General features: G+C 42.4%; 1 protein-coding gene across 10 annotated transcripts in view; it reads left to right on the forward strand.

Annotated features, from left to right (window-relative positions):
• Positions 1–16,749, forward strand: part of CAST (calpastatin) — a 66,379-nt gene that overhangs the window by 9,682 nt on the left and 39,948 nt on the right. For 6 of the 10 annotated variants that reach the window (XM_087761579.1, XM_087761581.1, XM_087761585.1 and 3 more), the window contains exon 3: positions 8,147–8,218. In XM_087761579.1, coding sequence (XP_087617705.1) covers positions 8,147–8,218 — 72 coding nt within the window. Of the gene's footprint in view, positions 1–8,146; positions 8,219–14,257; positions 14,512–16,749 lie in introns of those variants that run through there. The other 4 variants (XM_087761584.1, XM_087761586.1, XM_087761587.1 and 1 more) reach the window with 1 other exon arrangement.

Raw genomic sequence — 16,749 nt, forward strand, 5'->3', positions numbered from 1 at the left:
ACTTGGTGTTGTCTGCAAACTTACTGAGGGTGCATTCGATCCCCTCATCCGGATCATCAATGAAGATGTTGAACAGGACTGTCCCCAACCCTGAGCCCTGGGGAACACCACTCATGACTGGCCGCCAACTGGATTTGACTCCATTCACCGCCACTCTCTGGGCTCGGCCATCCAGCCAGTTTTTAACCCAGCGCAGAGTGCACTTACCCAAGCCGTGAGCAGCCAGCTTCTCCAGGAGAATGCTGTGGGAGACAGTGTCAAAGGCCTTACTAAAGTCCAAGTAGACCACATCCACAGCCTTCCCCTTGTCCACTAAGCAGGTCACGTTGTCATAGAAGGAGACCAGGTTAGTGACGCAGGACCTCCCTTTTATAAACCCATGCTGGCTGAGCCTGATCCCCGAGTTGTCCCGCACTTGCTGCATAATGGCACTCAAGATGATTTGTTCTATGACCTTCCCCAGCACCGAAGTCAGGCTGACAGGCCTGTATTTCCCTGGATCCTCCTTCCAACCCTTCTTGTAGAGGGGCGTCACATTTGCCAGCTTCCAGTCATCTGGGACCTCCCCGGTTGACCAGGACTGCTGATAAATGATGGAGAGTGGCTTGGCAAGCTCCTCTGCCAGCTCCCTCAGTATCCTCGGGTGGATCCCATCTGGCCCCATGGACTTGTGTGCATCCAGGTGGAGGAGCAGGTCAGTGACTGCCACCTCTTCAAAAACTGGGACTTCACTCTGCATCCTATCTCCATCTCCCAGCTCAGGGGCCTGAAAAACCCGAGGATGACTAGCTTGACTATTGAAGACTGAGGCAAAGAAGGCATTAAGTACCTCTGCCTTCTCTTCATCCTTTGTGGCGAGGTTACCTTCTGCATCCAACAAAGGAGGGAGATTCTCCCTGGCCCTCCTTTTGTCACTGATATATTTATAAAAACTTTTTTTGTTGTCTTTAACGGTGGTGGCCAGTTTCAGTTCCAGCTGCGCCTTCGCCTTTCTGATCTTCTCTCTGCATATCCTCACAACATCCTTGTAATCCCCCTGAGTTGCCTTCCCCTTCTTCCAAAGGCAGTAGGCTCTCCTTCTTTTCTTGAGTTCTAGCCAAAGCTCTCTGTTCAGCCAGGCCGGTCTTCTCCCCTATGCTTTGCAGGGCCATGTTGCTGTTGGAAAGATTGATCTCCTCCACTACATTACCTAATGTGCGTTAGCAAAGGAAAGCTACCATCATACTGGTTTGCCTCATTTCAGCAGTGCTACTCAAGCTTCACGTCTAGACAGGCTGGGGGATCTGCTCGCAACAGGAATGGTCAGGTTTAGGTTGAGGTACACATAATCAGTCAATCTAATGGTGAGCAACTGAATGCGTATCTGTACATGGTGTCTTGTAGAAATAGGCAAAAGATTTGCTGGAGGGACAGAGTTGGAAACTGCAGGTGTGTTAGAATACGTAACCAAAAGAAGATACAGGCAGTTCTTTATCAGCGTAGTTGACAGTGAAAGTGTGTGTGTTATGGTTGTATTGGGCACTGCTCAAGGACAAAGGTTGGAGTCACAGGGATATACCTTAACTCTTTATGCTTTAATTTTCAGAACATGATGTTTGTTGAATTCACATTCTAAGGAGAATCAGACACTTCTTGAATATCTAAATCAGCTTTAATGAAATGTTTTCATTCCTATGGATGTGTGTATGGTAGATGTTAACAGAAAAGAAATGATCGTTGTTGGAATTGGTGGTTGCTCATGCACTTGAAGCTGTTGCGTATGTTTGCAGCTGGGATGCACCTGCCACCCAGTAAAAGTGCGTGATGTGCTGCTGTTTTCCCATATCTATCCCCCTGTTTTCTCACTGTGTTTTGACATCATGGTCCTGAGTCAACATGTTTGCAGCATGCCATTGCAAAGTGTATGAAATAGGAAATCTCCTTTCTTCTCCTTCCCTCCTGATGTTCAAAGGCTTTTAGCAATTTTATATGTAAAGTGTTAGCATGTGAGAGACAGCTGATGTGGTTTTCCTTCACCCTTCATAGAATCATAGAATGCTTTGGGATGGAAGGGACCTTTAAAGGTCATCTAGTCCAACGGCCCCTGCAATTGGCAGGGACATCTACAACCAGATCAGGTTGCTCACAGCCCCATCCAGCCTGGCCTTGAATGTTTCCAAGGATGGAGCATCTACGACCTCTCTCTTGGCAACCTGTTCCAGCATTTCACCACCATTTTCAAACTTTGTGAAAAATCTTTTCCTTGTGTTTAGTCTAAATCTACCCTCCTTTAGTTAAAACCATTACCCCTTGTCCTGTCACACCAGACCTTGCTAAAAAGACTATCCTCATCTTTCTTGTAGGCCCCCTTTAAGTATTGAAAGGCTGCAATAAGGTCTCCCCGCAGCCTTCTTGTCTCCAGGCTGAACAACCCCAGCTCTCTCAGCCTTTCCTCATAGCAGAGGTGCTCCATCCCTCTGATCATTTTCGTGGCCCTCCTCTGGCCCCGCTCCAACAGGTCCATGTCCTTCCTGTGCTGAGGACCCCAGAGCTGGACGCAGGGCTCCAGGTGGGGTCTCACCAGAGCAGAGTAGAGGGGCAGGATCCCCTCCCCCGACCTGCTGGCCACGCTGCTTTGGATGAAGCCCAGGGTACGGTTGGCTTTCTGGGCTGCAGGAACACATTGCTGGCTCATGTCCAGCTTTTCGTCTATCAACTACCCCCAATCTTTCTTGGCAGGGCTGCTCTCAATGCCTTCATCCCCCAGCCTGTATTGATACTGGGGGTTGCCCCGACCCGGGTGCAGGACCTTGCACTTGGCCTTGTTGAACCTCATGAGGTTCACACAGGCCCACTTCGCAAGCTTGTCCAGGTCCCTCTGGATGACCTCATCTTGACATCAACTTACATGTACCCTTCCACCAATTTCAGATTGCTTCAGACTTTGTGTGCCACGAAGGCACTAGTGCTCTAGAAGCTTTTGGATGCTAACATATAAATACTTTCAAGGGGAGATGGGACAAAATCACTGAAGAGAAACCCAGAACAGTTTATAAAATAAACTGAAATTAGGAAATCCCTGGGCCACAAATTGTTCAGATCTGTGGAAGTATTTGGAAAGAGTATCAACATGTACTTGACCTATTTCTACATCACTGTTTTTGTTTTCTTTTGTATGTGCTCTTCGCTTCTGCTAGAGACAGTGAAATGAGGTATGTGAAACTTCAGCCCGACTCAGTAAGGCAGGTCTTGTGTTGTAATGAGTTGCATGGTCCTCCTGTACTGTTCTTGAACACCATCTTCAGTAGTGCAACTTCAGAGTGCTGCCCTTGGGGGCATGGTGTGCTATAGTACGTAACCACGTGTGTAATCTGTAAGATCGATGCAAACCAAACACTCCCATTGTGTGTGATTGTGCTCTGAAACCCCCCTACTCTGTTTTGAACAGATTAATGATTGTGTTATTAACTGCACATAATCTGGAAAGACGTGTTCTCTTTTTACTGTCACAGAGGGAAATACTAAGGAGAGTTTCTGTATCAGTCTAAAAATCTAGCCTGTGCATTGCTAGTGTCTGAATGTAAAAATGTGGTATTAAAAAGAAGGTGGAGCCATATATTCTAGGAATTTGAAGCCCCAGCTTAGAGTGGGGCCATGTTTTACCAGATATGGTATGAAACAAGACCCTCGCTAACTCATCCTGCCATTTTGAGTCATGCTTTACAGCAGTGTAGACAAAATATGTGCTGCTTGCTCAGCTCATTATTCTTTACTTAACAGGAAATAGATTCTTTACTTTGAAAGGATGACAGTGATAATTGGCACTGAAGCATTACTATCATTTCAGAATTGATTCTTTGCTCTAACATCAGGATTGCTGTGATAGCTGTTAATCCTGATGCTTGTCATGCAGCATTCCTTATCCAGAAAAAGGATTAGAGTTACTCAAGAGTCCAGAGGCATAATGCTGAGTAAAGACATTATGACTGGTAAAAATCCCTTGGGGTGCCCACTACTGATCTGAATTATGGTGGTGTGTAAGTAACTTTGGAGCATTTGTGAGGTTTCTTTCTACTTTGGTAACAAATTATTTATTTTAAACTGCATTGTTTGTTTGGATTTTTTCCCCCTGCACCGAGTGCCGGGGAGCTGACGGGGGTGTCTGCCCCACTGCACCGGGGGCACCTGGTGGCTGTAGGGGAGTGTGGCCCCGATCCATCCTCGGTGGAGGAGCGGAGGGGTTCTGAGGAGCACAGCACCGGCTTGTTTGCCTGTCTTCCTTTGCTGTTTTGGTTCTTCTTTGGCCAAGATGTAAAAGGTAGTTGAAAAATAACATTTCAGTTAAATTTTGGTACTTGTTGGGAGCTGTTGTGATGTGAGGCTCTTCTGGCTGTAGGAAGAAACAGAGTGTGATTGCTACTCAAGCAGTTCTTGAGTGAAAGATTGAAAGGTGGAGCCTGAAATGCTGCTTATGGTTGTCAAAAGCATTTCCAGAACAGAGATTGCACATTCTTTCCTTATGTGATTTTTTTTTTCTTAAAACAACTGTACCATATGCATTCTCATTGCAATATTATAATGAACACTTGAATGTTATAGTTCAAAATGAGCATTTAATCCATATTTCTAGACACCAGTCTTAATGCATGTCTTCACTTGGAAAATCTACATATCAAAGGGATATGTATTTTATCTCCTCTTTATTAAACGTGGAGGAATTAATATTCCACTCTGAAACAGTGTTTTGGCTTTTTGTTTTGAAGCCACTGCTAATAATGAAGAGTAGATTGTAAGTACCTGTAATGCCACAGTTTTTATTCCTTCACACACAGTTCCGTATAGGCTCTTGATTCTTCTAATTCATTTCATAAAGAAGCTATGCTTCAATAATTCATTAGCTCTCTTATTATCAGGTTGGGAAGTAAGGTGTGAGTACGGCTGCAAGGTGATTTTTCAGCTGATTATGTCTGAGACTCACAGAAAAAAAATAGTCTTCCACTGCTTGGAGGGGAAGAAGATGGGAACAGCTCTGATGGATTTGTTGATAAAGGGTGTCAGAGCTGGTTTGCCTGGAGGAAACATTGCGGGGAGGATGCTGGGAAGCACGTAACATAATTATTTTATTAAGCATAAAAGAAGAACGAACCTGATGTGGCCAATTTTTCTGCTTTTACAAATGTGTTGAGGGGTAGATACCAAACAAGTTACTGTTGAAAGATGACCCTGGGAACTCAGATGTATTAGTCTACTTAGCCTATCGTGGTCGGTATTCAGTAAAGAATTCTGATTTGATGTTGTGGCTTAACTTTCCATGTAGCGTATCTCCAGGTAGTCTTTCTCTGCTCCAGAGGAGAAGACATTATTTGCTTCTTTGTCCTCTCTCTCTCCTACCTGTACCTTTACTGCTGTTCCACTTACCATGAAACAGAGAAATGTTTGCATTAACAATTTTTTCTTTATGCTGTTTAATTGATTAACATAAGTTTGTGGTCAGAACAAGAATTTATTTTGCTTTATTCATTTTTTTCTCGTTCAGACTGGGGGAAAAAAAAAAGCTAGCCTCATGCCTGAAATTTTTTAATATGTTGGTAGGTGTCATAAAAACTCCTTCCGCAAAACAGTACTTTATTTGTGGAGTTTCAAAGCGTCACAGTTATGTTAGACATAGTCTTAGGTACCAAAGGTAAGTCCTGAACACCATGGACCATGAGGTCCTGAACCAAAGACTGTGATTTCAGCTGAGCTTGAGGTGGAAATTGATTCAGAGCTGCAATACTGAAGGCCTGTACTGAATACTGACTGCTCTTCAGAGGACTGCTCTTTTTTTGATTATTTTGTTTCTTTTCTTTTTGAAAATGGAAAGGTAGCACTTAAAATTTTGTGTTCCTTCAATAACTTAATAACTTATTTAAAAGTTGAAGCGTTTGGAGATAATGCTTATTACTGAGTCTTTAATCCACTACATCAAAGATGAAAGCCAAGGCGTTCTGCGTCTCAGTACGGTCTCTACAAAAGTGTAATGCATCACACCTTCATCACTTGCCTTCAGGAGCATTGTTCCCTAGGGCTGACCAGTCACCTGGTCAGTCACAGTAGTGGATGGGCTCTCAAGAAACTGCCATAACCTGAGGCTTTGCAACTGGTGAGGCTGGAAGTCCGAGGGTTCAGGATGTTGGAGGGGGTTGATGGGACCGTGCCAACTGATGGGGCGATGTGCAGGGGTCACATCCCAGTGCCTGGTGCCGGCTGCTGGGGGAGTGAGTGCCTGTGTCCTCCCCAAACCTGGTGTGCGTGTGTATTCATTGGCAAACTTGAAGCTGGACCAGCGGGTAAGTAGGGGACCCCAGGTCTGGGGGTATCAGGCACACGGAGGGTCCATGCTGGTGTCAGGGGTACCACGAGTGCGGGGTGCCCGTGGGATGTATGTGCGAGTGCTGCATGTTTGCAGCGAGCACTGAGCTGGACCAGCTGGTGAGCAGGGGACCTGTGGGAGGGTCAGAGGGCCAGGGCCTGGGCAGGGGTGCTGGGGGGACAGAGGGGCCATGCCGGTGCCCGGGTGACCCGCGACTGTGCATCTGGTCATGAGCCCAGAGGGTGCCAGGTGTGTGCTTGCACCAGTGACCTCCTGCCTCTGCGGGCCCCAGAGGAGGAGATGTGGCTGGGGGTGCTGGTGTGTGATGTGGGTGCTGCTGACAGCAGTGTAGCCAGCTGTGTCAGAGTCCTGTGTGTCTGTGTGTCTCTGGGATATGTGCTTGGCTTTGCTGCTGGTTGAATTTGCAACCACATCCCTCAGCCTGGGCAAAGACTCCAGGTCCCTGGGCCCTGAGCTGGGCTCCAGCAGCTGGGCAGATCTGTACTGGGTAGTACTGGTCTGTACTGGGCAGCACTGGACTTCAGCAGCAGTGCAGGAGGGTCCTAGGCAGGAGCGGCTTGCAGAGGCAGCCACAATCCTAACATCCCTTTAACAGGAAAAATCACTATTGCACTTGGTTTTTGCAACATACTGTGGAGTCTTACTTGGATATCATTGTTTCCAGTGTGGCCAGTACTAAGTGTGAAATCCTTGATGTAAAAGACCCACTTTGTGTCATTCTGTACCGCTGAGGCACGTTTCTGTGATGTTAACCTTATGTAAACGGCCACAGATGGTGGTATGCTGCCCCAGGCTCTGACTGGAAGTTGACTGTTGAATGTGCAGCTTTGTTTATTCGAGATGCTCTCCTGGTTTTGGAGCTACATCAGAAGGAGAAAAGGTGGTGGAATTACCTTAATGACAGAGGTCTCTGAGCCTCCCAGTCTGTTACAGTACCTAGTCTCACATCAGTTGAAAACTGGTGCTTCTGAGTTTGCATACAAGTTTGATTGAATCTCTGGTCATTGTGCAGACTTCCCTGCTTGTAGAGAGTAATTAAAGTGTGAACGCTTTAGTTGTGTTGTGAATCTTGAGCTTCCACTTATCAGAGAAAATGAGTAGGTCTTACCCATCTGCTGCCTCCAAAAATCTGATGCTTTTTGCTGTGTTCATTACTAACAGCTTATTTTCTCAGTCTTCATTAGATGTGATTTCAGCAATCACTGAGTTTTTGCAGCGGTACTTAGTGGTACTTGATGATAATGGCATTGTATTGGTTGAAAAATGGAGGTTCAAAGGGGATGTCTTGGGTTTGTTTCAGTTGCAAGAATATTTATTAACTAGAAAAGCCATAATTTCACTCTTAGCTTTGTATCTTTACTTCCCTGCTTGAGGTGTAATGTTACCTTGTGTGTTGTCATTCAAGTTATGTCTGTACAGCAATAGCTTACCCACCTTATTTTCATTGATACTTTTCCATAAAGTATATATGGTTACTGTTGCTTTAACTGTTAATTAAAACGGAGTTGCTCTGCCACAGGAAATAGCACAGATTTATATATCATTCATAAAACAGTACAAGAGGACTCAGCCTATCCTGGGCTGGACGAAACTGTCTGAAATGAGTCTGCATGAATTAAAGTTACATAGGACAATTTATTTTTGAATGACTTGCCTTGCATAAAATGTTGTAATGGACATTTTTTTAGTGTACCGTTTTTATATACTTTTTTTTTTGGTTTACAGTTTTACTCATCTTTTCTTTTTCTTCATCAACATTTCTGACATTTATTACATCTTTCTTTTATTTTGTAGAAGAAACCAGCAAGTGCTAATGTCAGCCAACCCCCCAAAACACAGACAAGTGGAGCACCATCTGCTGTTAAGGTAATGCATACTTAAGGAAATGATCTCTTTTAAAAGTGAAGTGGATATGATATGACTTCATCCCCTGAAATACGATAGAAAACGGTTTGTTTGCCAGCATTCAGCAACACTAAGATGTTCTTCATGTCTTGCTAGAAATTGTAGTGAATTGAAATGAAAGAGAAACACAAGTCAGCAGAATGCCAGCGTTGACTTCTTGAAGAAGTAGACTTGGTAACATTCTCCCCTTTCGCTTGTTCTTTGTTAGTCTCCTAGTTTTATAAATCCCTGTCCCATTGATATCAGTGGCAAACTTCATTTGACTTACGGGGCTGTGGTTCTTTTTTCACCCTTAGATATTATTCGTATGTTTGGATTCTGTTTACTCAGTGGGACCTGATGAGATCGAAGCGCTGATAACTGTCTTTGCTTTCATAGCCCCTGGAGCAGTTCAGTCGTTGAGGAAGTTAGTGTAAGAGACATTACAAAGATGACTTGCTTATTGGAGTGCAGTTGCTACTCCATGAAGAGACACCGGGATCACATTAGGTGTGCTCAGGTCTTGCAAAGTATTGAAATAGGGTGTTGAAAATACACTTTTTGGTGGTGGTCACACGTGAGCTGATGGCTGTAGTTGGGAATCACTGTTAGGTGCGTATTTGTCATGCATGAGTGAATGCACCTCACTCAAAAGAGAGAAGCAGCAATATGTTTAATTGAGGTAAAATAATAATTTGACAGTTCAATAAGTTTGATGGAATACAACAAAGTTTAACAGTGGTTTGACAACGTTCAATAAGTTTGATGGCAAGATTCACCTTATTAATTACTGCATGGAAGAAACGTACAAAGGAAAACTGAGTTAGAATCAAGTTAAAATGATTCACACAGAGACCAGGGAGGCAAAGAGTAAAGAGGGCTCTCCTGTTGAGTCACGAGGTGCAGAGTGGAGCCCCTTGCTTTCTAAACTCCTTTTGGAACCTAGGTGCTGCTGGGTCCAATCTTAGTCTTAGACTTGAACAATGGTTTATGTCTAATGGAATTATCCATACAATGTTTATAATAATATTGAGTAACTATATGGATTAGTAATGTTTCATAGCATTAATTCACCGTGCTATCAGTCACTTACAGAGGATCTGTTATGGGTAGGGGTTCTCTCTGCCTTGGGTAAGGAAGAGTCTCTTAGTCTCAGGTAAGGAATCTCTAACCTTGAGAGGCATCCCTGCTCAAGGGGAGAGTCACCTGGTGTGCAGTCCAGCTGTAATTCAGGGAGAGCTCAAATTGGGTACATCCTGATGGTAGTATTTATAGAGTGAAGTAGTTGGCTGCTAGTCATTAGTATAGACAAGATAGATGTCTTCATTTTAGCTCTGGTATCTTGTTCTGTACTTTGGTTACCTTGCATTTTTGGGTTTCAAAACCACCTTTCTAAATATCTTTCAAGACACCTTCAATTCCTTGTATGTGAGCCAGGGGCTTTCCAGCTTGCCAGTTCACCCCCAGGACATGAGGCCAGTTGCTCCCTAGTCAGCCTGAACCAAAGTACGGCGAAGGATCCATTGAATCTGCCACAGTATTCCATATCTGGAGATACCCCATCGTTTGAAAGCTCCTATAGGCAGGAAGTGTTTCTGCTTTTGAATGGGGTTTTTTATTTTCTTAATCAATGCTTTTGTAAAATCATACTCCTAAAGATACCTCTGTGCTACCTAAGTAATTATTTTTCCTTTCTACTCAATGAAGGAGGACACAAGGATGTAAATCCTGTTGTCCTTTTCTTTCAGTGCTTTTGTCTATCACTAAAGACAGCCTAACTCTTTTGTTGCTTTTCTTTCTATTCCTTGCAGTTTGCCAGGGCCTTTCTCCTGCTAGTTAAGCTGGATGTAGTTGTCCATATGTAGTTCCCATGAAAGCTGTACAAGGTGGGACGGTCTTGAGTATAATCGTTCTGCATATCAGTCACCAGCTGCATAGTCCCATGGAAGCTCACATATAATTTGCTTACTAACACATCTTTAAGTCTTTTTTTCTGTCTGTGTTCTTTCTGTTACAAGCATATCTTTTACATTAAGTGTGCAAGCTACAATTTCCAGTGATGCTATTAAGCATCAGAACTGGAAGGTAGTGTAATGAAAAAAATGCAATGTAATGTAATTGCCAGGAATTGCTTTGTCTTAGGTTATGACAACTTGGGCTATGTATTTTATTCAGTATTTGGTGCTTCTCCAGTTTCTGTGACAGTTCAAAATATTTATTGGTAAAGATTATGTACTATGAAAATACTTACCTCATGCTGTCTAATATTGACCCTTAATCAATACTTATTTTAAGTTTAACCTTTTTAGTTCCCACTTGGCCATGACTACCTTTCTTCAGTTAGGCTAAACCTTCTCTTAATTATATCTTTTAATTTTAACAATCTCCTGCGATCCTGTAGTGTTATTTAAAATAGAGCAAAACTCGGAGATTTATTGTTCTGTTCTTGTAGTTTGTGCTACCCATACTTTTTTTAAGCCATTTGGCTAGCTGTATTCTTTTCTGTCTTCTTTTTGTCTCTTAAAATACCTATTCAAAAGAAAACTTTTGCAGGGATATTTATTTTTACAGGGATTTTACAGGAAAGGAAGTATTTCTTGAAAAGGCAAGGCAGCCTTTTCTCTTTTGCTGCAAAAATAGGTCAAATCTTCTAATGCAATAAAAAATATTTCACCAGTGTTCAGACAACTTTGGGACTGCTGTTTCTTCCTTTATTTTTTTTCCCTGCTGTAGCTTTAATGTGTCCTGCGTGCAAAAGCTCTTCCGATTTCTTAACCATTTTGTTCGTCAATAATACTTTTCATTAATGTACCTTATCCCAGATACATTTCTGACTTCTTTGAAGAGGCGGGTGAGGTGGGGCAGTTAAATTGCTGCAGCTAGAGCTGTTCATTTTTTTCAACCTGCTCTTACCCTATGGTGAAATCACTTACTCTAAATTGAATAGCCAGAGGGGGTTTTACTGCCTCTATATTAGGGCCTAAGTAATTTTTCCTTCAGTTAGGATGTAATAATAACTGATGGCTTGTGTTTTGCTTGGGTCGCCTGTACTGCTGAATTTAAGATACAGGAGCTTGTGCGTGATGAATGCTTGTCATTGCATAATGCCTGGCTAATATGTGGGTACTTTAATTTTCCAGTGATGATATCCAGTAATGTGGACTACTCCTAAGGCAAGCACTTATCTGTCTGGCTTCATTTTCGTTGCACTGTGTATCTGAACTGTCATTCTTTGTGTCTTAATTTTATCCCTGTGCTCTTTATTGTTTCACTCTTAAGTTCCTAGCATTGCAGCCAGTATTTATACACTACTTCTGCTCAGTGTTGTCTTATAGGGATTTTATTCGGATGCATATGAGTCTGTGTGGTGTAAGTGCAGCCCCTCTTGTCTCCTCTCTTTTATATCTGTATGGCTTTTGTGTTCCAGGTGTTAAGGGCACCTGGAAAGTTGAATTGGCAACTTTGATGTGCCCAGTATCTGTATGACTCAAATCTAAATTAATGATTTAAAGATATTTAACTGAAACAGATGTTCTTTTTTCTATCTGTCACAAGCCTTTCTTTCATTTTTGATGTGAAGTCCTGTTTGACTGTTATTTTGTACCAGGGTCTCTTCAGTAAGCACAGGGATAAATGGAGTGAAAAGTTAAGATTCAGGTAAGGTTATGATCATCAGGAATATTTACTGGTTGCTCATGAGCAGCCTCCATGTATACATTAACTGCCAAGGTGCACAAACCAGGAGGTCATCGCTACTGTGATTAACAGGCAGTAGTGAAGAGGAGAAACTAAACTAACCTCTTTCTCTGCCGAAGGTCGCCTACCAGCACTGCTGTGTTTTCTTTTACAGCCTTTCAAATTGTTTTTGCCAGTTCCATAGCCAACAGGAAAGCCAACTTCTAGCTCAGTGTTCAATCATAGCTATTAATAGAAGGCACTAATATTTGAACTCAGCTGGATCCAGCTATCTTTCTTGTATCTTTGTGTTCTTATATGGTAATTCTATTGATACCAAATGAAGTTTTGCTGGTTTTTATTTAAGAGGTTTTTGGCATTGCTCTTAATGAGTTCTTAATGAGTAATAATTTTCTTTTTGTTGCTGGCTGCTATAGCTTAGTGAAGTGAGAATGTTTGTCCATATTACTGTCATGGACAATTTATTGAAGCAAGAAGAATTCAACAACAGTGGAAATACAGTAAGAATTATTTTTATTTCTGACTTGCCTGATCTTGAATATTTTCAGAGAAGGCTTCTTGTCCTAATGATTTAAGAAATTTAAGGTTAGTTACTTTCAGCTGGCATCTAAATTAACAGTTTTTAAGGGGGATTTGATCTGCTTGTGCAACAGACAGAAAAACAAGAAGAAGGAAAAAAAGAGTGATTACTAAATATCTTTGAGTGAGTCTCTACTATTTCTGCAGCAGACAGGAAATTCTGTGACAAGTTTATCTAGATTATCATCAAAAGTGATTCCTGCTGTCAGTCTATTTGCTGGGATGTTTTTTCTGCTACATACCTTACTTAGCTGTCACTAAATTTTTATTTCATGAGCTTTGCACAGACATCTTATTGTGAAGGAAGGCATTTTTGACTACAAGGCATCTGAAGTCACAGTACCAACTGGGAATGTCCATGGAAATGTGTAAACTTATTCCTATGTTACCAGTCATATTGTGAAGGTTGGAAAGGCTATCTCTAGATTTTGAGGTTATTCAGAAAAATATTTACGTGGGCCGAGAACTTCCTTTTTGTGTTCTCCTTAGAGTAGGTGTGTGTCATGCTGCACAGATCCTCAATTTATAGGTGTTTTGCAGCAAGACTATGACAAATCATGGGGCTGTTCCTACAAGTTGCCGTCAGAGCTGTTGCCAGCACGTAGCCTGACATGTGAAAATCATGAGAACGCTGTCCTTGTGGAGAACAGTGCTGGTTTTCTTGGTACCAGAGGCATGCTAAAAATAGACCAAAACATTAAAAATTGGAAGCTGTAGGAGTACAGAAGCTGCCTCCTGTGTGGAAGAGCTGGCTGTGTGTAACGTTGTGGGATGTGGCATCCATCATCCGAGGTCATCTTCACGTTTGAAAAGTAGGGCTGTAAAAGAAGTGTCTGATCTGGAGGCCACTGCAGAAGTTGCACCTTGTAAAACTATGCAATGATCAAAATAATACAGTCATGCCACAAAAAACATTCTGTACTTCACTTAAAAATGGGATATTTTCCTTATCAGTCTGTGTCGTATCTTTGGGCGTTTTTCCCTTTCTACTTCCCTTCTAGGGCTGACTTTTGTTTCCTGTTCCCTTGAGATAAAGGGCGGCATAGAGGGTATTATGAAAAAATGGTGGCAGAGTTTGTTAGTGGTGTGAGGGCTTTTTCTTTAAAAACAAACAGAAAAATTCCTTCCCATACTACAGGTATTGAGAATTTGATTCTATAGCAAAAAAAAAAAAAAATATTCAAGAGCAGGTCACTATTGGTATTGCAAGAAGCACCTTTTACCTTCTAAATTAATATAAATTATTTGCATTTGTTATGCTTAAAAATAGTCCTGATCAGTCAAGTTCCAGTGGCCTTAACTGATCCAACCATCTCTATCCCTTTTTCAGTTAATAACATTTATGTACTCAGGGGGTCTGGAGAATCAGTCTGAATTGAGGGAGGGGGTGTCCCATAAACTTCTACTAAAAATATCAGTCTTGTTGAGGGGAAATGAGTCAGTTCCTTCCCTCAGCACCAGTGCCACTAACTCGAAAGGTGGAAGATGGATACTGCTTTTTGAAAGCTAAAAGTAGCTCCGTCCCTAAGTCGTGCCATCCTGGCAGGCATTTCGTCCCCGCTTTTGCCGCGTGGCTCTCCATGCCATCAGCTCGGTGACTGCTGTGTCTGGTGGGGGAACCAGGTCGAGCCACGTCCAGCAGCTACCTCAGAAGCAGGAGATGGGGTTTGCTCTTCATCGGTTCACGCCGAACGTGAAGAGGCGCTGCAGTGCAGAAGGCAGAGCTCCCGCGTACGCCTCTGCATCAGCGCTGTCACGGCGCTGTCGGAGCCTGAACCTGATTATTTTGGTTCCTTCCCCGGGCGCAGGCACCGGCAGGCTGTGCTGGAGGTGGGGCGGCCATGCCTGCTGGGTGGGGAGCGCGCTGCTCAGCACACCAGCTCGTCAAGGGCTTGGCCAGCACCTCCTGAAAACGAAAACCACAGCCTGCTCCGGCGGTGGGGCGAAAAACAGCCATATCCCAGCATTCCTGCTGGAAACAGAAGGCACGTGTGTACCAAGTAAGTTAGCTACTCGTACTCTCTTTGCTTTCCTAATCCCTCTGCTTTAGGCTAATTTACATTCGTGTTCAGGGTTTTTTTTCCCCTTTTCTTCCGGGAATTAATTTTGTGGGCTGAAATAACACAGGCTGCTGACTTCCAGGGCTTCCAACCTGATCCTCTCATCGGCAGGCTTGAAGTGCTCCAGAGCTAGCTGTGTGTAGTGAATTGACTTTTAAAATTATTTTAGCATGTTGGGAACAGTCTTTTTAGACACTGTATAAGACTGCATGTTTTACACATTACACAAGTGGTTTACATGACATAAGCAGGCTTGAAGAAGAGAGGGACAAGGAAGAGCAGACTTTTAAAGTAGTGTCTAAGTTGTTCTGTATTTATATTTTTGGTTTGGGGTTTTCTTTGTTGTTGTTTTTTTTTTTTTTTCATTGCTCATAGCCCACACTGTTATTGCTTCAGAAACTCTTTATTTTTTGGAATACAAATGCAGAGCTTAGTATGCCTGTGGCACATACAGAATATTGTGTAGTCAGGGCGTGGGGATCTTTGGTTGAAGTGTGCTTAGGTATCAGTAACATGTTGACAACAAGACTTTATTATACTTGATACCTAAAACATGTTAAAATATCAGATGCAACAAACATATGGGAAAAACTAATACTTTTCAATGAATTGTATATTATTGTTGTTTTTGTAGTAGTACAAGTTAGATAGGTAGGTGTTGCTTAGGTTATGCCACTATTTGATCATAGTTACTGTAGACTAAAACTGCTGATCCGTAATCATGAATGTTTTCAATTTGGTCCAAAAACAAACTGAGAAAACAAGATCTATCTTCATGTGACAAGTGGCAGGATCAGTATCATCCCTGCTTCTCTTTTCTTCTTAGGAGAAAGCGAAAATAATGTGTTAAATAACACAGAGTTCGTCAACATTGCAGAGACCTCTGCTGATCTGTTATCTTTTTTTGACAAGTAGTTTTCTCAATGTTGTTTTTTTTTAATTGACATAAAGCATACTGGATAGTAATTTCTTCTACATAAGACATTTTCTTTTCTAGACTAACATATTTGTTACTGTCAGCCTCTTGTATAAAACAGTGCTTTTTTGTTTTTTGTTTTTTTTACAAGAGTGGTTAGATACATGGGGTATGTAGAGCTCGCAGAAAATTCTGTTCCTGATCTTGGAGTCTCACAGATGAGTCCTTCAGCCAGTATTTCTCAGAGCTCTAGTTCCTGGAGCTTTGCACCTTAAGCAGACACTCCCAGTTTGGAATCTAGGCAAAGGTGTGTTGCACTGAAGGTAGTTGCTCTTGGGAGGACTGGAAATGGGGGTAGAGGAGAAACCTCTGTCTCCAGAAAGTAAAGGAACTGCTTTTTGCAGTGAGCTTGTCTTCAGTGTATTTGTTCACATAGTTTCTGCTCTTGTTTTCCTGAGGGAGGAAAACTTGCACTCAAAAAAGCTTGGGACTTTGTCTGGAGACTCTTCTGCCAAAGGAAGAACCTCGTAGGGAAGCAGGGGAGTCAGTGGCCTTGTGAGCTCCTCGGGAGCTCTTTAAGGCTCAGAAACCTTCCCTGTTCTGGAAGAAGTCAGCTCTGTGCCTGCCTTTATGTCTTGCTTAGTAGAAGTGCTTGAACTGATGAGAAAACTTAACATTTTTGATCTCCAGGAAGGAAGCCTCTGTGGGGCAGGACAAGGCCTCACAAAGGTGGAGATTATATTTTTTTAATTCAACAATAATGTGCTTATTCCTCCAGAGCATGCGGAGGGCCCTTCGGAAGCAATTTTGAGAGATACTGTGGTAAGAGCCAATGCTGAAGCAAGAAATGCCCCAATCTGGCTCTTTTCAAGTGGGAATAGTAAAACAATGTTGAGTTTTTCTAAAATGATCTAAGAAGAAAACTCAACACCCCCCAAAGGTTATGCAGTGTTATCCTTAGATTATGTTTTAAAACCAAAATTCTATTAAAAGTCCTTGACTTGGTGATTTTTGTTTATCCTCCTATTTTATTTTCCATTCATTTTGGTAGCCAACACCATTGTGACAATGTCTGTATCAGTTCATATGGCTTCATTAATAATATTGTGCTTCTGCATCCTGGGGGTGAAAAATCCAATTTCTAATTCAGAGTGTCGCTCACTAGTTCTTGTGACTGCCAGCCGCCCATTTTGAGCATTGCCTAGTTTGATTATTGTAGTAAAAATAACCGAGCTCATAACATTGGAGATCTTCAATCTTAA

Source organism: Nipponia nippon, unplaced genomic scaffold (genome assembly GCF_047370975.1).
Source record: "Nipponia nippon isolate SJK-2023a ecotype South Korea unplaced genomic scaffold, ASM4737097v1 scaffold_24, whole genome shotgun sequence".
Lineage (NCBI taxonomy): Eukaryota > Metazoa > Chordata > Aves > Pelecaniformes > Threskiornithidae > Nipponia > Nipponia nippon.